At 56.7% G+C, this 23,325-nt stretch overlaps 4 protein-coding genes across 7 annotated transcripts in view; all 4 read right to left on the bottom strand.

The window, feature by feature from the left end:
- MCRIP1 (MAPK regulated corepressor interacting protein 1) overlaps positions 1 to 608 on the bottom strand; it is a 1,915-nt gene extending 1,307 nt beyond the window's left edge. The window contains exons 1-3 of the mRNA XM_014259443.2: positions 477 to 608; positions 285 to 403; positions 103 to 201 (exon numbers count right to left, since the gene is read on the bottom strand). Of these exons, the coding sequence (XP_014114918.2) occupies positions 103 to 201; positions 285 to 403; positions 477 to 484 (226 nt within the window). The 5' untranslated portion in view covers positions 485 to 608. The remainder of the gene's footprint in view (positions 1 to 102; positions 202 to 284; positions 404 to 476) is intronic.
- Positions 609 to 893: 285 nt separating this feature from the next.
- Positions 894 to 2,873, bottom strand: PPP1R27 (protein phosphatase 1 regulatory subunit 27). The gene is made up of 3 exons (XM_005530696.3): positions 2,398 to 2,873; positions 1,281 to 1,431; positions 894 to 1,081 (listed from the first exon to the last, which is right to left on the bottom strand). Exons 1-3 carry the CDS (start codon positions 2,612 to 2,614, stop codon positions 958 to 960), a joined length of 492 nt encoding a protein of 163 aa, XP_005530753.2. The 5' UTR covers positions 2,615 to 2,873; the 3' UTR covers positions 894 to 957.
- A 2,140-nt stretch (positions 2,874 to 5,013) lies between these two features.
- Positions 5,014 to 13,260, bottom strand: P4HB (prolyl 4-hydroxylase subunit beta). 2 transcript variants are annotated; one of them, XM_005530644.2, is made up of 11 exons: positions 13,051 to 13,260; positions 12,596 to 12,802; positions 11,699 to 11,832; positions 11,360 to 11,497; positions 9,070 to 9,174; positions 8,666 to 8,791; positions 8,247 to 8,447; positions 7,482 to 7,602; positions 7,094 to 7,275; positions 6,572 to 6,658; positions 5,014 to 6,043 (listed from the first exon to the last, which is right to left on the bottom strand). In XM_005530644.2, the coding sequence occupies exons 1-11, from the start codon at positions 13,208 to 13,210 to the stop codon at positions 5,957 to 5,959; spliced, it is 1,548 nt and encodes a 515-aa protein (XP_005530701.1). In that variant the 5' UTR covers positions 13,211 to 13,260; the 3' UTR covers positions 5,014 to 5,956. The 2 variants fall into 2 exon arrangements, with proteins under 2 accessions (XP_005530701.1, XP_087921610.1); XM_088065484.1 differs by lacking the exons at positions 5,014 to 6,043; positions 6,572 to 6,658 and adding an exon at positions 6,787 to 6,833.
- Positions 13,261 to 15,649: 2,389 nt separating this feature from the next.
- ARHGDIA (Rho GDP dissociation inhibitor alpha) lies at positions 15,650 to 23,246 on the bottom strand. 3 transcript variants are annotated; one of them, XM_005530642.2, is made up of 6 exons: positions 23,106 to 23,246; positions 19,025 to 19,234; positions 18,594 to 18,677; positions 18,031 to 18,107; positions 17,795 to 17,858; positions 15,650 to 17,327 (listed from the first exon to the last, which is right to left on the bottom strand). In XM_005530642.2, the coding sequence occupies exons 2-6, from the start codon at positions 19,212 to 19,214 to the stop codon at positions 17,128 to 17,130; spliced, it is 615 nt and encodes a 204-aa protein (XP_005530699.1). In that variant the 5' UTR covers positions 19,215 to 19,234; positions 23,106 to 23,246; the 3' UTR covers positions 15,650 to 17,127. The 3 variants fall into 3 exon arrangements, with proteins under 3 accessions (XP_005530699.1, XP_087921609.1, XP_014114947.1); XM_088065483.1 differs by having other exon boundaries at positions 19,025 to 19,229; positions 23,106 to 23,177; XM_014259472.2 differs by lacking the exon at positions 23,106 to 23,246 and adding an exon at positions 20,030 to 20,196.
- Positions 23,247 to 23,325: the final 79 nt, after the last annotated feature.

The raw sequence follows: 23,325 nt of genomic DNA, 5'->3' as shown, positions 1-23,325 counted from the left end.
AGGCAGACAGGAAAGACTTTGGGGGCAGAGGCAGCACAGCCCCCGCCGGCGCTCGCAACCCCCGGGCCGGCAGAGCCGGCGCGGTGCCCCTGTCCCCCGCACCTTTCAGGCTGGGGTTCGGCATCTTCTCCACGTACTCCTCGACCAGGCCGCGCTCGGAGCCCATCTGGCTGCGCAGATCGCGCTCCACGCACTGCCAGGCTGCAGGGACAGGGACAGGGGCCGCTCGCCTCGGTCGCCCCGAGCCTCCCGCGCCCCTCACCCAGCGCCACCGCCCCGCTCACCCTCATAGATGAAGCGCACGTTCTCCTCGTGAGCCGGCGTGAAGATCTCGCTGCCAGCGCCGGGGGAGCGCGGGCCGCCGCTCCGCTTTCCGTTGTACACCACCCGGGACACGGGGGAGCTGCAAGCGGAGCGCGGGGGGGAACTGAGCCAGGCCCGGGGCCGCGCTGGGCCCGGGGCCGGGCGGGGCTCACCTGGCCATGGCGGCGGCGGCGCTCGGCGGGGCTCGGCGGGGCCGGAGGGGCTCGGTGGGGCTGCGGGAGGAAGGCGGGGCCCGAGCCCGAGCCGGGCCGCGCGGCGCCCCCCGCCCGTCGCCGGGCAACGCGCGCCCCCCACCCGGACCCTCCCGCCTGCGCAGAGGCACGGACGGAAGCGCCGCAGCGCGCAGGCGCAACCCCGCCCTCTCCGGCGGCGAGCGCAGCCCCGCGCAGGCGCTGCTGCGCACGGTGGTGGCCACGCCCTCTCCCGGGGCCCGGCCGTGAGCGGAGGCGGTAAGCGGAGGCCGTAACCGAGATGCTTTATTGGAAAAGTACAAAGTGGTTCCCGATTCGCAGTACCGAGCGCCGCTGCCCGGCCGGCGCCCGGGCCCAGCCCGGGCGCAGCCCCGGCCCTCGAGCAGGCTCAGGCAGGCGCAGCCCCCCGGCCCGGCCCCGAGACTGTCGGGCCGTGTCCGGCTCAGCGCAGCGCGGTGGCTCCCAAGAGCTGCACCAGGTCCTCGTATTCGGGGTCGATGAGGTCCGAGGGTTTCTCCCCGTCATCAGTGGTGGCTTCCAGGCTGGCCCCGAGGGACAGGAGGTACCTGCAGGATGCGGAGCTGAGCCGCCGGGCCGGGCGGCCCCGGGCCCGCAGCCTCCATCACCGCGAGTGGCACGGCCCGAGAAGTCCCAGGCGGAGCGCAGGGACCAGGCACCCCCCGAAGCAGCCTCGGAGACTCTGCTCCAGCCCGGGGCTCTCGGTTCGCAGGCTTTGCAGCGCTGGCAGGCCTTCACAGCCCCTACCTGGCTATGTCAGCGTAGCCGTCGCTGCAGGCCATGTGTAGGGGCGTCCACCCGTTCTCATCTCTCTGGTGGATGTCAGCACCGTATTTCACCAGGAGCTTGACACAGTCCAGGTTTCCCGTCAGCACGGCTTCATGGAGGGCTGCCATGCCTGAAGGGACAGGAGGTGTTAGCCCTGGCCCAGGCAAGAGCTCTCCATGCTGAATTCACAAGTTGTGCACAGCTCAGGAAAGGGGTGCAGGAACTCTCCTCATGGAGAGGACTGTGGGGAAACAAAACAGAAAGCCAGAGGAGCTGCTGTGGGTTCCTGCTGCCCTTCTGCAGCATAAATACCCTGCCTGGGATGGTGCAGCACCCATTGCCCCGGCTAGGCAGGGCAGAGGGAGGGAGAAGGAAGGAATTGCCCCTTAGAGCAGCTGCTCTGAGTCCTGGACAGGACTCGGAGACATGAGAAATGTCTCTGGCGTCCTGCTCTGAGTTTCAGAAGCTCCTTACTAACGAAGAATCGTTATGGACAGAAAGAAGCCCAGGGTCGTTTGAGCCTCTGACTCCACGGCCTTGTGAGAGCAGAAGCTGAAGCCAAGCACAAGAAAAACGACAAATCTGGGCTCTGCATCAGCCTGTGCAGATCAAGGCATTCCATAAACAGTTGCTGATGAGGCAAGCAGAACAGGAAGCTTTCCCCATGAGTCCCCAGAGTCAGACATACAACAGGGAGCAGTGCCTGTGAGAAACAGGCGGAGCCAGGAACAAGTTCAGATCCCACAGTCTGGGGAAAAGGCAGGAGCCCCACTGTCCTGCCCAGAGCTCACAGACTTGCCTGTGCTTGCTGCTGCTCCTTCAGGTCCCACCACGCTGTAGGTACTGAATTGTGCCTTACAGGGAGCCAGAAACCAAGCTCCCCCTTTCCACAGCATGCACTGACTGTGCTGTTGAGGGGAGATGTTGGGGCATTGGCCTAGAGCTCTTGGGCCCTGCTGAGCACTGCTCCTTGCTAGGGAGAGGCCTGTTTTCCTCCAGTCCTGAAGGTGGCCCACTGCCCAGCTCCGGTGTCCCTCACAGCCCCACCAAGCTGTGCCGCTGCTCTACCCCAGCTCTGCCAACCAGCAGCACTCACCAGAAGGGTAGATGGTGTCCAGTGTCACCTTCCTGGCTCGTATGAACCTGCCCACCTGCTCCAGGTCCCCCTGCTTGATGTGGTCCTGAAAGACGACGTCGTTCGGGAAGCGCACAGTGCGCGAGGCCCTCAGCCGCGGCGTGTAGCGGCCGTATCGCGGCACTGACAAGGGGCAATAGTCCCTCATGCTGACAGGAGCCTTCAGGCACAGCGGCATGGGGGGGTTGCTCAGCACTCGGCCCCGGCCCCTCACTGCACTGCTGTCTCCTCTTCTGCCTGTCAGGGGCCCTCCTCACTACAGATCTGTGCCGGCCCTGCACTGCTGCGCTCCTGCTGTGCCCCTGCCTGTGTCAGTGTCCCCTTGCTGCAGGGAAGTGGCAGCCACCCTGCTCTTCTGCACTTCTGAGTCACATGCAGGAGGTGGCACCTGGCACTTGCAGCTCACCTTGGCCCAGGACTGATGATTCTCTGGGAGCGCCACATTATAAAGCCTTCCCTGGGCTATTTTGGGGACATGCAGCTCATGCTATTTGCCATGATGCTTCGTAATCGAGCCGCCCAGGCTGCAGCCTCCCACTTTTGGGCAGAAGTTGGTGTCTCATCTTACCACCCACCTGTTGATGTGCCTATCCAAGGGGTCAAATCTACTCTTGCAGGGGTAGCCTGGAAGCAATTTCCCAACATCAAGCCCTTCTGGGGGAAGGGGCATGGGCACAACCAGCAACACAGGAACCGGCCGCTCGTGTCCCAGCTGGCAAGTGCAGTGTGGATGTGCCAGGGCTGTGGTCGCAAACACATGCAGAGCTGTCACCCTCCTGTAGCTGCAGGGGACAACTTGAAAGGAGCAGGAGGAGCTGTGCTGCCCAGCACACAGCCCAGCACGGGAGCACAACCTGAGTCAGATGTCCCCTATACCCTTGTGAGGACAGAGGTGCTGCTGGTGATCCTGAGACAGGTGCAGAACCAGATGCCTGCACTGCTGGACCCTGATGCTTCCTGTCCTACTTGAGACAGGGAAGCAGCTGCTGCTGCTGAGGGCAGGGTAGTGCAAGCAGCTGTAGAGGAACAGCAGAAGAATAGCACCACCACCAGACAACTCCTGCCTCTGATACTCTCCAGTTACACTGTCACGACCCAAAACAGAACCATCTGCCACAGAGGAATCATTCAGGTCCATCAAGGGTTTAAAGCAACCACTGTTTTTCTCCCATCAAAGTTTGGGCCTGTCAGACACTCAAGCATTTTGTGCTCTGTCATGTTGATAGGGATTGTACAGGCAGGTGTGTTGAAAAAATCCCTATGCTGCTTTACGAGTCAGGGATGTCACTGCCCCCTCCTGCTGCAGACCAGACCCCAGCTCAAGCAGCACAGCCAGCCACACACCTTGGAACTCCTGCATTTGTTTATCTGCTGGCAAATGCATCGATCTCTGGGCCAAGCATCTGCTTCTGGTTAGATGAGCCTGAACACGGCACAGGGCATCCAAGCTCAGTGCTGGGAACAGAACACTTCCAGCCTTTCTTGGAACAGCAATTAGGCATGAACATCAGATGGCTAAGCTCCTGCTCTGCCACAGAGAGGCTTGGGCTAGGAGAGGCACCTCCTCTAAGCTGAGTATAGTGGGTGTCTGCCCAGGAACAGAGGAGAACCACTGCACTGCTTGGTCACAGTTCAGCTGGCTGTACAAAATGGACCTATTTGAGTCAAATTCTAGACACCATCTTTCAGTGGAACTTTACTAGTGAATTTACTAGTGAGATTCCCTTCTTCCCCATGCCAAAAGACAAGGCAGCTGTCACCAACCAGCCCAGCCACCAGCATGGCTGGGTTTGTTAGGGTGCAGCAGTGGCCACTGCCCACCTTCAGTCATGTGAGGGCACAGCCCTGGAGGGAGATGTCTTCAGAGATCCTCGCCATGTAACTGCAGGTACAGGTCTCACACACACCTGGCTGCTGTTCTATCAGGGACAATCCTTCCTGATCCCTTGGTGAGTGGGTGCCTGCTCAGCCTCAGCCCTGGTGCTGCTGTGCCCAAAGCATGGAACACCACATCAGGACTCTGCTGGGGCTCAGCTCCCAGGGCCCAGCAGGAGAAAGCTGGAGACTGAGATAGGTGTTGTCCAGCACCCCTGTGCCACTGATCCAGCACACATACCACTCGCTGAGAGGTGCAGAGGTGCCCCCAGTTGTCCTCTAGCCTCACTGTGCCCTCCCTGTGACATTTATAGCATATTTTCTAACCAAAATACCTTCAGCAGCAAGCAGCAGGTTTGGAAATAGCAGCGTGGCTCACGGGGTCATGTGAGCCTGACTAGAAGAGCCACAGCAGCCCTGGCGTGCCCTGACTCCCTGCTCAGCCCAGCCAGCTGGCTGAGGGGCTGCACGCTCTCAGAGCCAAACCACGGCCCGCTCACGCCCAGCAGAGCACCTGCAGAGCCCATGGAATCTGGGCAGGACACCAGCATTGGAATGTTCTTCTCCTTTACAAATTACATGGAGAAAGTGTCACGCACCCCATTGCAGATTCCCTTGAGAATCACCCTATAAACTCTGATCTCCCCCCCTTCAAGGGTAGGGTCAAATATTCTACACTCTGATAAAGACAAAGAGACATAATAGTATTAAAATCTCAACTTTATTTGGCCATCAAATTCGGTACCAATGTTATCGTAGCAGAATGCTAAGAACCAACCCGATGTAGCTCAGGCCTGTGAGGCACTCCCTCAGTCACATTCCCAAACCCCAGTAATTGCAAATGTCCTGTTTGATCTGTTTATCAAGCCCTCCCCCACCACCCACCTGCTGGGTCAACCCACTCAAAATAATTCATGGAAAGGGATTGCAACTCTTGTCTTTGATCAAAAGGATGTCAACACAGCTGGTGAGCCAGCAGCCACCTCCACCCTCAGAGCCTGCCACAGCCAGTGCACACAGTATTCCACCCCTCCAGGAGTTTGGAATAGTCGTCTCCAAGAGTCTTAAAGGAGAAGGGAAAGGAAACATCCAGCTAGCATGAAGAGAAGCACCTTCACATACACCTTTCCCCAGGAAGCCATCAGCCCTCTGCTCCTACATATACTGAAGGCCAGCCCCAGGGAAGAACAGCTGACACTATTAAGGACCCTGCCAGGTGCAGAAATCAATTAAGGGCTTTAGTTTTGAAAGAAAAAGAGAAAAAAAGCTGTCTTGGAAGATGTTAGTGGCAAAGGTCCAGATTGTCAGGCCACTGAACTCCTGGTACCACCTCACAACCTCCTGCTGCCCAGAAGAACAGAGTTCTTCAGACAAAAGCTGTGTACAAAAAAGTACATCACAGCAGATAAAAGAGCCCAGCTGGCTGGGCTGGCTCCCTAGTGACAGTTCCCTTTTCAAAAGCCAAAAGAAAGAAAAGGTAAGTGTACAGACAAGTGAGGGTAAAGCGTTACTTTAGAAGCCAATCCCTGGATTTCCAGTCATTTACCTTCTGCTTTAAATCTTAATGGGTTTCTGACTCACTGGGCTGCATCACAGCAGCCAATTTAGTGTCTGATTTTTTGGGTGACGTAGATCAGTCTTCTCTTTACAATTCATCCTTTTGGAGTTTCTGCTCATCCTCATCACCTTCCTCAAGTTCTGTTTCTTCATCCATCTCCAGGTCCTCCAGATCCTGTGGAAGTTACAGACAGCTCCTGGTTTCTAGCACATGAGGCAGATCTAGAACCAAGCACTGAGCAGCAGCCCTCACCTGGTCACTGCTCTCTACTGCCATGCTAACAAAACATCCAGAGACTTCCATCAAGAGCTTCAGGTTCAGGACACTAAGGATTAGGAACCCCTGGATGCTGGTACCTGTACATCTGTAATAGCCTCCCCACACCCTCCCCCACCCCAGCAGATGAGAGCTTCCAAGCAGACAGACAGGTAGGTGGCATTAATCACACAGCCTTGTTCCAAGCTGAGTGCCCCAGCACTGCTACTGTACACCCACAGGGTGCTCCAGAAAAGGAACCCATTGCAGGCCCACAGCCGGCCAAGCTGCACCTGAACAGATCACTCTGATCGCACTTTGTTCACCAGCAGTACGCTCTCCTGATAGGTAACAAAACAGGATCTTATTTAGGACTGAGGATTCACCCACAGAACCACATCTGACCCATGTTCCAAAGGCCCAGAGTACTTCATTCACATTACTCACATCATCGGCTGCTGCCCCATCCTGACCTCCGCTTTCCAGGAATTTTTTGAAGCCTTCTAGTGTCCTTTCCCCATTATAGTCTATTACCTACACAGGGAAAACATAAGGATGCTGGTTATGGGCACTACAGACCCACACCCCTGGAGAGGAGGATTCTCTTTCTGAGCAACAGTGAACATGCCAAGCAAAAGGGAATTTAAAAATTCACCTTCACCCATATGAGACGAAGGAAAACAGCTCAGCCACTAGACTTCAGAGATCACTGCGAGGAAAGAATAGCCTGCAGATGAGCACACTGTCCTCTATGCTCCCTCTTTTCCCCATTCCCACTTCCCACTGCCCCCCAAACTCTTTCCTACAGCCCAGACCCCACAGAGGGTCTCGGGTGTCCTGTAGACTTGCTGTGTTCCATCCCAACAGAATGCAGATCCCATCCCATAGGTCTTGTCCAACTCGAGCAAGCAGCTGAGCATTCCCGTGCTCCCTGGCTACGCAGCCACACCAGCCCAGCTGCCCGCTTACATTTCTGCCAGAGCCTGCAGGGAAGAACTTGAGTGTGGGGAAGCTGTGGATTTTCACTGCCTCCACTTCATTAGCCGTCGAGTCCATCTTGGCAATGACAATGTTCTCATGGTCCCTGTAGATTTCTCCCAGCTTGTCCCAGATTGGGGCCAGCTGCTTGCAGTGACCACACCATGGGGCATCTGTTAATTAAAAGAGATAGAGTTGCACCAACAATCTAACGGGGTACCACTCCTCCCCAACCAGGCAGTTCTCACACATCTTTGCAACCAAGGCACTGCTATTAGGGCCCAATCTGCAAAAGGCTTTTCCCCTAATCCTGGTCACGCAGTGTTTTGGCAATCCTTTCACACCAGTTACTTGGAATCAACTGTAGAAAGATACTCACAGAACTCCACAAAGACATTCTTATTCTCATCAAAAGCAACTTCTTCAAAGTTTTTCCCAACCAGAACTTTGACAGGGTGCTTGTCCCAGTCTTCAGGAAGATCCTGACTCATTAGGTGGGGCTGGAATTAAAAGTGAAATCCAGATAAACAGTTTGCTACGTGGCTGCTTGGACTGAACATGCAATCACATATCCTGGAAAACCCATGTTTCACCACCCCACTGGTGCCTCAGTCAGACTGTAAGCAACCAGATGAATTGGTCACTTCCTCTTCTCCCACAGAGTCTCCTTCCCACCCTGACCCAGCAGTAATAGGAGGTGCTGTTGTGCAGAGAGAATGTCAGCAGAGCTCTGCAGGAGGGAAGCAGCACAGCTGACATTCCAAGAGGACTGGGCTTTGCTGCACCTCCACTGCTGGGTGAGCCATGGCCCCTCCAGCAGATGGGAGCTGACAGCTCTTTTCCCTGTGCCACAGAATTCACACCTTCCACAGACTGCTGGCAGAAAGAGCAGCTAGGTAAACAGTACCATCCCCACAGGGAGAGCACAACTGCTTGGCCATGCCCATGTCCCTCTACTTGGCTTGCTCTCCTACAGCCTCCAGGCCCGAGCAGCTTTGCCTTTCATTCCTAACCACAAAGCCCATGGGATGTTCCCTGCAGAAGATGGAGGCACTTCTCCAGCTGGCTCTCCAGCCCCTCATAGAGGGCATTTCTGTTCCTGCTCAGCTACCTTGTTCACCATCAGTACTGTTTATCCACATACCTTGATCTTGCCTGCCAGGAACTTGTTACAGAACTCTTTGATCTTGTCTGCTGTGAGCTCATCAGACTCAGGTTTGTATTTGGTCATTTCTTCCTCTAGGGTGATCAGACGTACAGCTGGGCACTCTTCCTTCTTTAGGCCAAAGAACTCCAAAATCCTCTGGTTGTCACTGTGGTCACTGTCTATGAAGATGAACAGGATCTTGGGAGGAAAAAAATGAAAGGCAGGAGGTGAACCTGAGTATCTTGTGGCTGCTGACACTTCACACACGCTCGCACCAAGTGTAGCTGAATTGGTTCTTTTCCTCCCCCTGTCCCAGAAAAGCCAGCTTAAAGTCCTCCTCCATGGATAGACAGTGCCACACTTCTCTGCTGGAGGTGGGCGATATCTTAGCTCATGATCCAAGAAAGCCACCTCACCTTCCCTTTGAAGTTCCCAGCTGCACTCTTGAAGTTGTCCAGCTTCCCTTGATAGTCAGACGCACTTTTTGGTAGGAAAAGCAGAATATGAGTCTTGATCTCTCCTCCAAATATTTTAGGAGCAGTCTGAGGAGTAAAAAATAAAGTTTATTTTTGGAAAAGAGGCAAATCAGTACCCAAGCCAGTTTAACTCCACTATGCTGACCAGCCCACAGCAGCCTCCAATACTGCAGGACTGCTCTGCACAGCAAGCTCAAACCTTTTTTATTCTGTGTCCTTCCCATTCCTCCATACCCCTGTTGTCAGCTCCACAATAAAACATCACCATAGAATCTACAACTGAACCTCTGCTATATTCTTGCAGCAGCCATGGGAAGGGCCTTGTCAGATACCTAAAGACCCACCTGCTCAGTGAACTCTATGACCAGAGGCAATGAATTAGACTTGATGAAGTTCAGCAGATTATCTTTTGTGAGATCCCCTTCAAAGTTGTTCTGGCCTTCATCAAACTGCAAGAACAGACATTCATTAGAACCCTTGTGCATCCCACACAAATCTCTCAACGCCTTCACACCGATCACTGCCCCAAGGGATCTCAGCTGCACTCATTTAGAGCAGACTTCCATCTCAGCAAGGTTACCCCATGTCCACATAAAGTCTGGGTCAAGGTGTTCATCCTTCTTGCCAGCAAAGCTTTAAATCACCCCCCACCAGAAGATAAGCAGCAACAACAGCCAGGTTTGATCTCAGCCTTGCTCTGCACCACTGTGAAACCCTTGGTGGTGCAAGTCACCAAGAAGGACCCTGAGCAGCTGCCTCCAGCTTCTCTGCAGCAATCAATGGTCAGAGTAGACACTTGCAGCCATTGCTGGGAATGTCTGACTTGCAGCAAACAGTGATTTCCTCAGGTCTGGGGGCTTCATTCCAGACTGTTAGGGACAGCAGCACATGTTGCACATCACACCAGAGGTGTCACATCCTGTTCTACAGGGCCATCACCCATATCATCCCTGACCAGGATCCCAGAACCCCCTGGCAGCCTGGAACAGGAACAGCTGCAGAGGGCAAATCAAGGTTAGAGGGAGGATGTGCAAAGGGCACAGCAGTGCCCTGGCAAGACCATACTCATCAAGATGCTGACAGAAGGCAGAGTGTGGACTCAGATAACCTTCTGTTAGGGGAGGCACACCAGTCTCAGTGGAAAAGCCAAGGAAAACACTTAAGATTGGAAAATAACTTTGCAAACACTTCAAGGAGTTTTGCAGATCCCCTCAGCACCATCAGGACAGCTGTGTGAGTGCCTGTGCGAGTCTGGACAACTCACACGGAGTAAGAGAAGAACAATGAGCCAAACCCCCTCAGTTTGGACCCAACTAATGGTATTGAGCCAAAGCCTAAAACCAAAATAGGCCATCAAGTTCTCCTGGCCTGGTGTTTGATTACTGTGGGTACTTCTTTTCTCCTTGGTTTAGAGTAGATCTATCCAAGAGCTCCATGGCAATGCCATGCCATTGCACAGGAACAGGGAAGAACCCACATAGCTGGACAGCTCTAGGCTGCTTCCTCCATAGAGTCAAGTGCTGCTGCCCTGTCCCAGCCTGGTTCCTCCTGCTCCCAAGACACACGAAAGGCTGCCAGGCCCAGAGCTCTGCCCAGCCCTGCCCAGAGTGGGGCACACAAAACTGCCATACAAAGCTACTCACACAATAGCACACAACTACCAAATGAGACAAGAACAAAACACTCCTCCCTCCACCCCACCCCCCCCACATTTTGTCAATGCATTTTGAGCTCGTTAGCCAGATATTTCCTCAGCCACATTGACCTGAGGGGCTCTGACTCAGAATTTAAGTCTATAAGCTTCTATCACCATAAAAAAAAGTGTCAGAGGTACAGCAGAATAAAACAATTATTTCAGGTGAACAAAAAGAAAAATCTTGTGTTATGTCAGGCTGGGCAGTCTCATGATTGATGAAATTACAGGTTTAGTAAGTCTGAACCCAAAGTCTCACACCTCTGTCCTGCCTCACAGCACCTCTGGGTGAGGAGCCACCAAGCTTGAAGAACCTCTTCTTGTCTGCTCAAACTTGAAAATTCATCCCAGTGGTGGGGATTTTCATGCCTCCAATAGTATGCTGTGATTCTGTAGGTAGTCAGCATCCCTCTGCACATAATCCACTGCCCCAGCCCAGTCAGCTGGAACTGCAAATCCTCTTAGGAGCTTCTCTGGAATCCCTGCACTGCAGAACCCACAGCAGTGAGACAAAGCGGCTCTTGGACACACCAGGGAGCAATGAAAAGCAACTCTATACTAAGACACAACCGAACAGCCAGACAGCTCATCTACTGTTCTCTTGGGCCTGTCCAGGACTGTGTGACCACTGCTGCACTGCAGAGAGCTGAGGAACATGGAGCTGAGTGAAGGAACAACCCACACCCAAAGAAGCTCAGCAGCTCTGGAAGAACAGCACAGGCCTGGGAGACTGACACAGCTGCACACTGTGGGTCCCTGAGTCTCCCCCATGCCACAAAGGGGCCACGGGCTCTGCTCTTTCTCCCAAAAACAGCTACATTAACAGCACGGGGCCTTTGCCGTTTCATCCAGGGCTGACCTTGCTGGAGTTTGACTAATTAAAGAAAAGGAAAGAGACAGCAGACCCCAGTGTGGTGCTCAGACTTGGCACCAGCCAGTACCTTCTTGAAGAGGATGACGCTGTCCTTACTGATCTGGTACTTGGTGAAGACATCAGCACTGGAGGAAATCCCAAAAGGAATATCATCCACAGCTTCTGCTGCCAGCAGGAACTCCTTTGCTGCCTCTGAGGTCAAATCCTGGAGAGTAAAGAAAGGTGTCTCAGAGGGGCCACATCACCTGAAGCATTCACATCCCAGGGCTCAGCCCAAAGAACTGGAAGATCAAGTAAGGCAAGACAGCAAGTACTGCATAAGCCACAAAGCTTTCCCCAGCCATAAGGAAGCAGAGAAGACCCTGGACACACACAAGAACATCTCCAGTGGAAACACAAACGCTACCTTGAAGAAACCAATCACCACCACTTCACTGGAGTCCACCAGTGCCTCTGCAGCAGCCACATCAGTCAGGGTGGCAGCAGCTGGGCCTGTGCGCTTCTTCAGCCAGCTGACGATGTCATCTGCTTCCCTGCCAGCTACAGGAGATAAGAAGGAGTCACTTTCCCCACCAAGGAAGTCCAAGACCACAAAACACCTCAAGCTTTGAGAGAGAAGACCTTTCAGCAGCTGGTCAAGAGATCAGCAAGACTCAAGGTATCATTTACGCAACTCCCTTTCACTCATGGCGTAATTAAGCTAATCCCTAATTGATAAGTCAAGGTACAAGGGGCTCCCAGGAATCCATTCTTCTCTCACCTCCTGCACCGGCCTTAAACTTTGACCAGCAATGCAGCAATTCCCCAGTATCACTTATGTTATTACAGCACCTTTTCCTTCCAGGATCTTTATTCTGGATGTTACCCTCTGTTACTAGCACTGTGTGGCCTGGCTTAGCTGAATTCTGTCGTGGCCTTCCTTGCAGCTCTCTCACACCCCGTTTTTGCCCCCTCACCCAACAGCCCAGGCACATTTCTAGTTCTGGGTATGGCACTTGAGTCAAGTATAGCCATACAACAAACCAAGCTCAAGTCACTTAGCTTTCCTACACAAAAGCAACTTCCTCCACTCTAGCTGACCTTTGGGATCTCTCCAGAAGGAGGCCATTAAGGCCAACAGGTTGGCCTGTTCCCCATGGACCCAGCACCGTTCCCAGGTCGCTGTCACAGTGGACCTTGTCCAGGCACAGCAGCGTAGCTCCAGCATGGGGCCCTGTGCTGGGACCCGGCGCCACGTTGCTGCCCTCTGCACCCTGGCAGCACATCCAGACCCGGTTCACCTGTGTCCTGTCCCCGTCCTCACCCGTGTACTCCTTGGGCGCAGCTTTGTCGCCGTTCTTGAAGAACTTGATGGTGGGATACCCGCGTACGCCGAACTGCTGCGCCAGCTCCGACTCCTCCGTGGCATCCACCTTGGCCAGCCGGATTTCCGAGCCCTCCGCCTTCAGCTTCGCCGCCGCCTTCGCGTACTCGGGCGCCAGCGCTTTGCAGTGCCCGCACCACGGGGCGTCTGCGGGATGGGGCGTCAGCGCCGGCCGGGCCTCCCCGACTCCACTCCCGGGCGGACCGAGGCCCGCCTGGACTCACGGAGTCCCGGGGGGGGCGGGCCGGGGCAGACCCCGTGCCCCAGTCCAGCCCCACACCCACCCGGGTGAGCCCGTTCCTCAGCGCCTCTCCCCGGCCCGACCCTTCCGTCCCCCAGCCGCGCCCTCGGTCCCCGCCCGCCCGTTCCCCCCGGCCCGGCCCCGCCGCGCTCACAGAACTCGACGAGCAGGTATCGGTGCTCGGCCAGCGCCTGCTCGAAGGAGTTGGCGCGCAGCACCAGGACGCCATCCTCCTCCTCCGCCGCGGCGGCGCGAGCGGGCAGCAGCAGCAGGGCCGAGCAGAGCAGCGGCAGCAGAGAGCGCAGCCCCGCCATGGCTGATGGCGGCGTTCGGGACGAGCTGGGACGAGCGCGCGGCCGCGGCACCGCCTCCCTTTTATAGACCCGCCCCTGCCGGCCGCTGCCGTGCGCTATTGGTCGCGCCGCCCGCCTGCCATTGGCCGGCGCCACTGCCCCGGCCACCGCCTGCTTTCCATTGGCTGGCGGTCCGGGCACGCCCCTCACCCGCCGCCTCGGGTTGGCCGCCGGCCCCGCTCGCCGCCAGCAGGTCGCGATTGGCCCCTTTCCTCGCCGTGCCGCTCGCGATTGGTCGGCACCGCCGTCTCGCGCGGCCCCTGCCCTCGAACGTGGCACTCGGGAAGCGCCACCCGGCGCAACTGCGCGTGCGCACGGCCACGAGCGCGTGGTGGATCCTGACTGGGCCGCGCGTACCACGTGACCAGCTTGGCGCGCGAGGCCGGCCTGCCGCGGTTTGCTGCTGGTCGGCCCCGTCCGTTCCCCGTCCCCTCGTAAACGGCCTCCCCTCAGGCCCCGCCCGGCGCTCGGGGCCGCTCCGGCAGCGCTACCCCCCGACCCTGTCTGTCACCCGCGCTGGACTCCGACCGGGCCGGGCACCGGCCCGGCTGCGGCTTGGGATGGTCCCGTTTCGCTTTGCTGCAAGCTCGCCAGTCACGGCGATGGGCCGGGCGAGCTCAGGCGGGGCTGGCGTCCCCGCGGGGGTCGCGGGGCCTCTCAGCACACACGCCCTCACGGAGAAGGCACCAGCACGGAGGCTCCTCGTGCCCCCCAGGCCGCGCAGGGCCCGCTGAGGCTCTAGAGCACGCGGAGCTTGTGGAGGAGAAACCTGGCGGACAGGAGTCTGCTGACCGTGGCAGGGGAAAATCCCCTCGCTCGGGTCTGCCTGCGCTGCCCTGGTACTGCCGAGGCTCCCGACTGCTGCTGGTGTGCGCTGCCCGTGCTAGGGTACCGGTACGGGGTACACGGCACAGGGCAGCTCCTGCGCACAGTGTGTCACCCGACTGTGCTGCGGCGGGGCAGACTCCGGGCTCCGGCCGCGCCCCGGGCATTGCCAGCTCGGGGCTGCTGCAAAGCCGCTGCTCTTTGCTCTGGGCAAGGGGCCACGCCGGGTGCCCTGGGCCAGTGGCGCAGGGAGCGAGGCGCTCACCGGTTCCCCGAAGACAATCCGACTGCCCCGAGTGGCTGTTGACCGTTCCGGAGCTGCGGCCCGTACTGAACCAGACGCTTTTGTCAGGCCCGGGGAGAGTCCAGCGAAGTTTTGGAAGGTAAAGCTGAGCACACGGTGAGGGCACGGCGGCCACCGAGGGTCGGGCAGGCACAGACACGTTGGTCTGGTAGGGAGGGAATCAGCTGCTGCCTTAGCCCAGCTGTCACCCCGCAGGAGGAAGACGTGCCAGACAACAGAGGCAGAGAATCCCCAGAGTTGGAGTACAGCACAGCTGTCCTGCCCGTCCAAGCCTCCGACCATGGTAAAACGGTCTAACAGAAGCCTCCACACCCTGGGTGTGGAAACTCTTGCCAAAGTGTCGGGGTTGCATCAGCTGGGTACCGCAGAGCGGCTGTTGGGAACCAGCACAGGGGTTTTTTTTCATGCCATCAGGCACATCTGGGATGCATCTAACTGACACAACTGAGAGTGAGGCTTGTTCCCTGCTCCCATCCCCACACTGTCCTCCATGGCCCCACACTGTGCAGAGGGCTGGGAGGTCACAGCTGGGCACTGCTCTCCATAGCAAGCAGCATGAGTGGCATGTGCCTGCTGGAGTGGGCACTGGCCACATGCCAGCTCCTGCCTAGCCCAGACTTGCCTTCAGCCCTTGTCCTTTCCAAGTTCCATCATCCCCTTTAGCAGTTTTCCAGGCCCAAGGAAGGGACCTGTGCTGTAAGCTCCAAATACAAGAGGGAGCCTATAGAGTTCTCAGCTGCCTTCGTGAGCCTTTGACCAGGAAGAGAGCTGAGCCCCCTCCTGCAGGTTCTCCCACACTATGGATTCTGTAAAGAGCTTTTCATGGCTACGCTTTCCTTACCCTTAACACAAACATGCCACATGCTCTGTAAACATCCGCAGGCTCTTATCAAGCTGCCTCTCCTGGATTGTGTTCTGTGATCGCCTCCCTCATTCCTGTGACTGCACAGGAATTTCCCTTTGTGTGTGCAGCTGGAGCATTTGCACTGTGGGTTCAGAGCCTGCCTGTTCCTCTGCTGGCAAGAGATGCCCCCTTGGAAATCCCTGTTTCCACTGCCCCACACACTCCAACCCCTCACACTGTGGGCAAACAGCAAGGGACAGATCCTGCACAACTATTGCCATGGGCCTTCTCCTCCTCTGGGAAGGGCTGTCCCAGATCCTGTTTCACATTCTAGCAAGCCCAGAGATCCTGGTCTTCTCCCACCCTAAGCGTTTGCAGAAATCCCATTCAGCTACTTCATGCTGACAACGCAGCATGGACAGTACACTGTCAGTTCAAAGATTTTATTTAACTGTCATAAAAGGAGAAGCAGACGATGATTCCAAACCTGTTAGCCTGGGTCTAGGACTTACAGACAATACACACCAAATCAAATTAACAAAAAACTCTCTAGGGGCAGGGTGAGGGGAGTTAGAGGCAAAGACGTAGCTACGAGAAAGCCACATGTACTTGGTCCCAGTTCTAACCTCAATGTAGTAGATCCAAATCGGAGGGCTGCAGAGGTGGCGCATGCCTGCCCAGCCCCCCCGGTCTTGCAGGGGGCCCCTGGGGCTTCTTTGCCCCAAGAGGTGCAGCTGTGCAGCCAAGGGTGGAGGCTGGCATGCTGCAGGTCTGCAACAGGCACGGGGGGGGGCCGAGTGTCAAGGCAGTAACTACTGACAGGCCAGGCACAGATTCTGAAGGCAGAACAGATACATAAGGCATTAACCGCTTCGGAACACTTGTCCATCGCAAGCTCTTTGTTGATCGCATGAGGAGCAGCTGCAGAGACAGACTTGTCCATCCTCAGCCCAAAACAGCCAGGAGGGCAGGTGCTGTCCTGGAATTTCAGTGCTTTGCAGCTACCTGGGCTGCAATGAGAAGTGCGAGGTGATGGCAGTGTTGGTGACCCCTGCGCTGCCCTGCCCTTCAGCCCCCTCTGTGCCACAGAGGCACCCAGAGAGCTCGGGGCTCTGCGCAGGCAAGGCTGGGGTCCAGCCAGGCCAGTGCTTGGGACACCAGGAAGGGCAGCCAGGCATCACCCAGGATGTCACACCCTCTCCCCTCTGGAGATGTCCTGTCTCAGGTGAGGAATGGACCAGCAGTGAAGTGGGAAGTTGTGAATCTTTCCTAATAACACATGAGGGGCATGACCAAGCTGAGCCCATGCCAACAGATGGGAAGGGCAGGTGGCGTTTAAAAAGTGTAACCAGGCAGGACCCCCTCCCTAGAGGATACATGTTACACATTTAAGGCATCATGGTTACAGGGAACATCCACAAATGAAGCTGCCCAGGACACTGACGGGGTGGAAAGGGCAGGCAGACAACACTTGAGCCAATAAACTGATTTGACAGCTGCCTGGCACCAAAATTCTTCAGCTACTTGGAGGCAGTAGCTACCCTGAGCTGTGCGCAGGAAAGCCAAGCACAGGATCCTAACAGGGGTTCCTCCCCTTTGGCACCTCCTAGATAAAGGAAGGTGGGAAGCAAGAAAGGGCCTGGCAAGGGAGTGGGCACTTCCCTCAGTGCTGGGGCAGCACAGCCCCAGGACGGGCAGCTGGAGACCAGATGCAGACAGCACGGTTTGGTCAATGCACTCAGCAATTTTCTGGGGAAGGGGCACATAAAAAACTGAGCTCTCTGGTCAAATGATAATGGGGGTGACAGGTAAGAGGGTTCCAATGTCAGCACTTTGGTACAGGGGGGGAATTCTACGGTAGCCACTGTCTGATTCACGCTCTCTGGGGTTTGGCCTCAGGAAGGGCTAGTCCTTCCAATCCTTCTTGATAGTCAGGTTCCACTCCCAGGACAGGTGGTCAGTCTTATCATCATCTGTGAACTTGGATTTGATGTTGTAGCTGCCCCGGGCCAGCATGCCCTTTGGGGCCTCTTCCATGGGGGTCAGAAACTCGTACTCCTCTGCTCGGGGGCCATAGCTCCCAACCATGTATTCGGTCTTGTCAACTGAAAGGACAAAAAGAGGTGTGTGGAGGCTGTTCAGGAACCTCCCCTGCATCTGGGGCAAGGCTAAAGCAAACGGAAGGTCTGTTACTGTTACAACAATCTGTAGAGCAGCTCTAACAATAGGAATCTCGCCCAGTTCAGAGCTCCCTCCCCGCCAGGAATGGGCCCCTCCTGTGGGGAGTGACCTTGAAGCGCTAGCAATGCTGTCAGCTGTGACCTCCTTCCTGCCAAGATCAGGGGGGAAATGTGCTTGGGGGGGGGGATTGGGATCACAGGCTGTGTGGCCAGGACCACAGGCTGCCCCACCACTGCAGGCCCAGGAGCCTCTGCAGAGCTCCACGGGCCCAGTGGCATTGAGGACTGTCCCCTCCCGTGAGGAGCTGCTGGGCAGCCGCTGTCAGAGCAGCAAGATGAGCAGGAAGCCCTCACTCACACACAGCAGCACCAAGTCACAGAGAAGCACTTACTTTTCACACCTTTCCGGAACGTGTGCTGGATGTACTTCAATCCTGACACAATTTCCCTGTTTACCTACAGAGAGAGGAGCAGGGACTGAGCAGGACTCCATTCACACTGCCCACCCCACCTGCAGGAAGAGCCCATTCCTTCAGCACAACCCCACTTTCAGGGCACAGGGCTCCCCAAGCCAGGACCACAGCAGTCTGGTGTTCCATCCATTCTGTTTCCAGATTGGAATCCTTACCCTAAAGGAGATTTTTATCCGGTATTCCACGCCCTCCTTCAGCACAAATGCTTGCTTCTTGTAGCTTTCCAGATCACCTACAGAGATGGGAGAGGGTTGCTCAGAGCTCCTTTGTGCTGTGCTGTGCTCTGGGGTGAATTTCCGTGGCATGAGGTAGCTGGGGCAGGAGCTGCAGGAGCAGGGAATGACTCTAGCTGCATGGCCCTCTATGCTGCCAGAGCCAGGCAAGCAATGCCCTGCAACAGGACACTGTAGCACAACCATGCAATTAATTCCAAACTGTTTCTTTGCAGAGTGTGCCCCAAAGCTGTCACCATTTCAAAGCTGCCATGAATGTCTCTGTGCAGGCTGGAAGAATCTGCCTGCCCCATCTGGCCCCTCACACCTCTACAAAACACCCAGGTGTCACAGAATTGCTGCTGGCTCCAGGTACAGAATCCACTGGGGCCCAACCACTGTGCTCTGCCTCCAGCACTTCTGACACAAGAAGGTTCACCCACCTTGCCAGCAGTGCTCCTGCCGACTCTGCCCAGGAGCAGGGCTGGAATTCCCTCCCAACTCACCTGTCAGGTCCAGTTCCAGGGGGCCTGGAGCAGTAGTGCAGACCAAGGTCAGTTTGGTCACCACCACATTTGGAGCATTGGGATCTAGAGACAAGAGAAAAAGGTGTTGAACACTCATCCCCAACACTGGCCAACACATATCCTTTTCCTTCCAGGGAACTTCTTGAAAGAGCATGAAAACCAGCAAAAGCAGCCTCTCTAAGGGTCAGGGCTTCAATTGCACAGCCCACAGTCCTCCACAAGGGCAGAGTGCAGCCCCACCCTTCAGCCCCTGAGCCCTACGCTGCAGGCCAGCCATGGGCATGGAGGAGCAGAGACACAGCTTTGTGCTCTGGGCTATGCTCCTGCCCAACACAGAGCTGGGAGAACAGCTCCCAGGTGAGAGCAGAGGCAAGGCCAGAAGGGAGGGACCAACACATCCCAGGGCTCACCTGCACTCACGGTGACAGCGCCCAGCAGTGCCTCTTTGTACTTGCGCAGGCTCTCATCATCCTTGTCCAGCTCCTGGATCTCCTGGATGCTCTTCTGGGCAGGTGGCTTATAGTTGACAGAGTGTTCATCCTCCTCATTCTCGGCTGCAATCTGGGCCAGCTGCTCTGCCGTTGGCTCCTGCTCCGCCATCCTCACACACGTGACCTGCACTGAAGTAAAGAGGAGAGGTGTGACTGCCCTGACCAACCACACCAGCAGCAGGGTTCCCCAGAACTGCTCCTGCTCTCACTGGGGCCCTTCATGCTACCTAACCCCTGGGAGACAAACCCTGTCAAGGGCCTCCTGCAGAGCCCCCCAGAGGCCAGGTCTCATCTTCAGCCTGCAGAGGCCCAGGCAAGAAAAAAAATTCAACCTCAGTGCTTTGCTTCTAATGTAAAGACCCAAAGCCATAGGGAAGACACAAGATCAACCAGGTGAGGCTTTCAACTGGAATAAAGCAGAGCCCAGAATAAACCCAGTTCTGCTCTCCACAACAGGATTCCAGCTAAGAATACACCTCTGTCTCACCACTGGCATGAATGCCAGGAGCCTCTGCTGGGATCTGGTGCTCACGTTTTGTAACTCAGGTCAGTGCTCTGTGTCAGGTGCCTTAGCAGAGTGGGATGAGACACCTGGCTCAGCCCTTTGCAAGGATCTGTGGCACACACAACCAAGGGAACAGGCAAGATGTGGAGACTGGCTCAGCTGCTCAGGACTCTGCCCAGGAAATGCCCAGCTGCACCAAGGGCTGGGCAAAGGTGATGCCAACACTCCATTAAAATCCTTGGTAAAAGCCAATGACACATTGAGAAATTCTAAGTGTTCCACAGGACACATTGTCTGAAGGGTTATCCTATGGCAAATATCAACTTGGACTCTAAAGACTCAGAATACTTCAGCACAGCTTTAGAAAGGCACTGGGGCTATACCACAAGCATCTGTGCCAGGAGCTTTTCCTGCTGTACCTGCACAGCAAACAGCTGGCCCTTCCACACGGCATCCTCCAACATCTTCACACTGAATGATGTGGAAATTTTTCTTCAGAAGGACATTTAGTCTCATGTTACAGATGAACAACTGATGAGATTTCATGCCAGTGTCTCCATATCAATCCCAGCTTCTCCCAAACAGCTGCCAGGCTTGAGGACTCCCAGAAGTGCTGAGCAAACAAACACTCACTCACACAACTTGCACTGCTCCATCTCCTCGCTGCATCCTGCCCAATCCCCTCCTCGCATCCTTTGGCTCGCCTCTGGGCTAGATTATACCTCCCACGGCCCACAGTTCGTTCTAACTCTCACACCTTGCTCTGAGGATATCTGCAACTTCCAGGAGTGGAAGTGACAAAATTTCAGCTTTATAGAACTGAAGTCACAAACTTGTGGTGACTCCCAAATTCTGTGACTGGGCCTTCTGTGAGAACACACTAATCACACACATGGCAGAGGATCCACACACCTATCTCCAACAGTGGTGGATACACTTTTGTGCATGAGCATCCACAGGCACCCTCAACCTTCCAATTTTCAGACCAAGCAGAGACAAAATCTCTCACAAACAGCCGGATCAGTGACAGCAGGAGCCATGAGGCAGCCTCTGCTCCAGCACCTTTAACTCTTGGAGACAGTGCTCTGTGAACAAGAGCTCCAGTCCCAGCATAGCTCCCATGGCTGGGAGACAGCTGCACTGACTGGAAACAGCCTTGGCATTCACAGCCCTGACTGCCAGCAGCTGCTCACGTCCAAGATCCAGAATCCTCTCCTAAGCAGTTTGGAAATGCACTAGTTTGGTGTCAGCATAGAGCTTCTGCTCCAGTGTAACACACGTGGTGACAGTTTCCTCCCACGCATCACTAGCCCCATCTCTCCACCAGACCCATGAGGAACCCCTGAAACTGGTATTTAGCACACAGGGCACAGAAGAAAGCCCAAACCAACCAAAAACCCAAATCCCCAGCTCTTTGGTCATGTTCCTGTGTTCCACCCTGACTTCTGTGATCCAGAGCTGAAGAATCATGCATACCACCACATAGATTAATCACAACCCACCCCAACCCCAATTTCTAAGGTGACAGGAGCCCATCAGGACTGAAAACACCCCTGGAGACCAGAACCAGCGTGATTCCAGTCAGTACTGCAGGCTTGGCTCTGGGGAAACAGCCCTCACCTTTCCTATCAGCTTACCCACAGATCCTGGGGATCCCACTGCTCTGTGGAACAGCACAGCCCCCTGGGAACTGCCACGGCTGCAGGAAGGGACCCCAGCCTGTGCTGGAAACAGACTACAGGAGGGCTCCTGGATCTTCCAAAACAGACCATGGCTCCCTGCAGACCCTCAGGATCACAGCAGCCTGTAGAAGGCAGCAGGAGGCTGAATCCCCATCTGGGAATTTGCACTCTGCCTTCACTCCTCCCTCAAACCAGCAGTTTCTTCCGGATTCTCTGCATGTTTTGTGCGGGACAGAGCAGCTGCAGCAGCTAACGCGAGAGCCCCACCTCCTGCCAGGCAGAATCACCAGCGGGAATATCCCTGCTCGTGTCCAAGCGGATAGTGGGAACCATTGACTTCATACCCCAGAATCGCAATCCCATGGCAGCAGCAAACCCAGCATTAGTCAGAGTATCTTCAGATGAGCTAATCAGCTTCCGACATCCATCAGGCCTCAGCGGCAGCCGTGGACACAGCAGTGCCAGCTCCAGCAGTCCCCACCCTTCCTTCTTCCCGCGCACAGGGAAAGTCTGCACAGCCACCCGGAGAACTTGGCTGGAATGTGACCCAGCAATAAGTGTTTCTACGGGGCCCTGTCCCAGTCTGCTCTGCCAGGACGAGGAGCCAGAACAGCCCGACCCGGCCTGGTCGTGTTCTGTGTTCCACACAGACAGCTCAGATGTTCCCAGGGCAGCACAGAGGACGGGGGGGACACCGGTAGCACAGAAGGGACAGGAGCCTAGCTGACACTTCCTGAGGCCGGGTGCTGGCAGGGCACATCCAGGTACCACCGCTGCACCAGTCACTTTGTAAGAGCATCTGAGGGAATTCTCAACCCACCTGATCCCCTCGGCTGTCTCACAGCCCCAGGCAGGAAGGACACGGGGAACAGGAGGATACACTACTGCCCAGTGAGGACTCAGCTGTCTGAGGATGGAAGATTTTTTTTGTTTGTTTTTGTTCAGAAATATCCCTGACCTGTCGTTCACCTACACCGGGGAACTGTGCAGAGCCAGGCACAACTCTAGAAGCATAAAGGCTGCTAGCAGTGCTGCACCAGGGATGAAAACCAGCACCGTGGGCACCTGAAGCCAGGCCTGTGACCCATCTGTGTCAGCAGCCGAACCCACACCAGTGAAACAGTCCCCACTCTGCAGTCATGGAATAAGATCTTCCACACTGGAAAAATGCTCGGACAAGTGGAGCAAGAAGCGCGGCCGGGGGCTTTTCTCACCACAAACAAACGACGGTAACGGGTCTTGGGAATTCGCCGCTGCTCCCAGTGGAGTCACGCTGGCAGGGGAGCGCAGGAACCGCGGCTCCTGTGCAAACCCCCGGCCGGAGCTCGAAGCGCACCCGGCCCGCGGGGTGGAAGGGCCCTGCCTTGACACGGAGCAGCCCGACTCCGGTGCAGTGTACCCCAGTTCCTCATTCCGTAGCGAGCGGCCATTTATGGACAACCCGTACGCGCCAGAGGCAGCGCCGACCCCGGGACGTGTCGGGCCCGGCGATCCCCTCCACCGCCCCTCAACCCGAGCACCGGGCCAAGCCCACCGGGAGATGCCCCAGCCCCCCAGGGGAACGGGGGCCGCCCGCGCTCCGCGCTCCGCCCTCGCCCCACGCGTTCCGCTCCGGGACGGCCCCACCGGGGGCAGCGGCTCCCCCGGCCTTCGGAAGGTCGCGCAAGGGCACCCGGGACCCCGCGCCCGCCCCTGGGCCGCGCCCGGCCCTCCCCCCGGCCCGGAGCCAGCGCGGCGCGCCCGGCCCAGGCCCTCCCGCCGCCCCGCGGCCGCCCCCACCCCCCGCCCGCCGCCCCCCCCGCCCCCGCCGTACCGGGCTCGCTCGCTCGCGCTGCGCTGCCAACGCCGCGGATCCGCCCAGGCCCCGCGCGCCCCCGCACTTCCGGGACACGCCCGGCACTTCCCGTTACTCGCGGCCGCGCCGCCGCCGCGCTTCCGGCCGCGGACCGCGCGCGGATTGGCCGGGGGGGCGCGCACGGGCGGGGCGGAACGGAGCGGAACGGAGCGGATGGGCGGGAGCGAGGCGGAGCGGG

The sequence above is a fragment of the Pseudopodoces humilis genome, chromosome 21 (genome assembly GCF_049639895.1).
Source record: "Pseudopodoces humilis isolate 2021_Gansu_Grassland_sample_001 chromosome 21, ASM4963989v1, whole genome shotgun sequence".
In the NCBI taxonomy this organism is placed as follows: domain Eukaryota; kingdom Metazoa; phylum Chordata; class Aves; order Passeriformes; family Paridae; genus Pseudopodoces; species Pseudopodoces humilis.
This window is presented reverse-complemented; position numbering and strand designations above follow the sequence as displayed.

Coding starts and splice junctions, on each gene's coding strand:
- PPP1R27 (XM_005530696.3), bottom strand. CDS start 2,614: ATGCCGCTGTGCCTGAAGGCTCCTGTCAGCATGAGGGACTATTGCCCC. Junction 1,432..2,397: donor GGACACCATCTACCCTTCTG/GTGAGTGCTGCT, acceptor CTGTCCCTTCAG/GCATGGCAGCCCTCCATGAA. Junction 1,082..1,280: donor GGCTACGCTGACATAGCCAG/GTAGGGGCTGTG, acceptor CGCATCCTGCAG/GTACCTCCTGTCCCTCGGGG.
- P4HB (XM_005530644.2), bottom strand. CDS start 13,210: ATGGCGGGGCTGCGCTCTCTGCTGCCGCTGCTCTGCTCGGCCCTGCTG. Junction 7,603..8,246: donor TCCTGGCAGGCAAGATCAAG/GTATGTGGATAA, acceptor TTTTAATTCCAG/CCCCACCTAATGAGTCAGGA. Junction 6,659..7,093: donor CTGCAGGCTCTGGCAGAAAT/GTAAGCGGGCAG, acceptor TTCCCTGTGTAG/GTAATAGACTATAATGGGGA.
- ARHGDIA (XM_014259472.2), bottom strand. CDS start 20,156: ATGAAATCTCATCAGTTGTTCATCTGTAACATGAGACTAAATGTCCTT. Junction 18,678..19,024: donor CGCTGTCACCGTGAGTGCAG/GTGAGCCCTGGG, acceptor TCTTGTCTCTAG/ATCCCAATGCTCCAAATGTG. Junction 17,328..17,794: donor GTTCCGGAAAGGTGTGAAAA/GTAAGTGCTTCT, acceptor TTGTCCTTTCAG/TTGACAAGACCGAATACATG.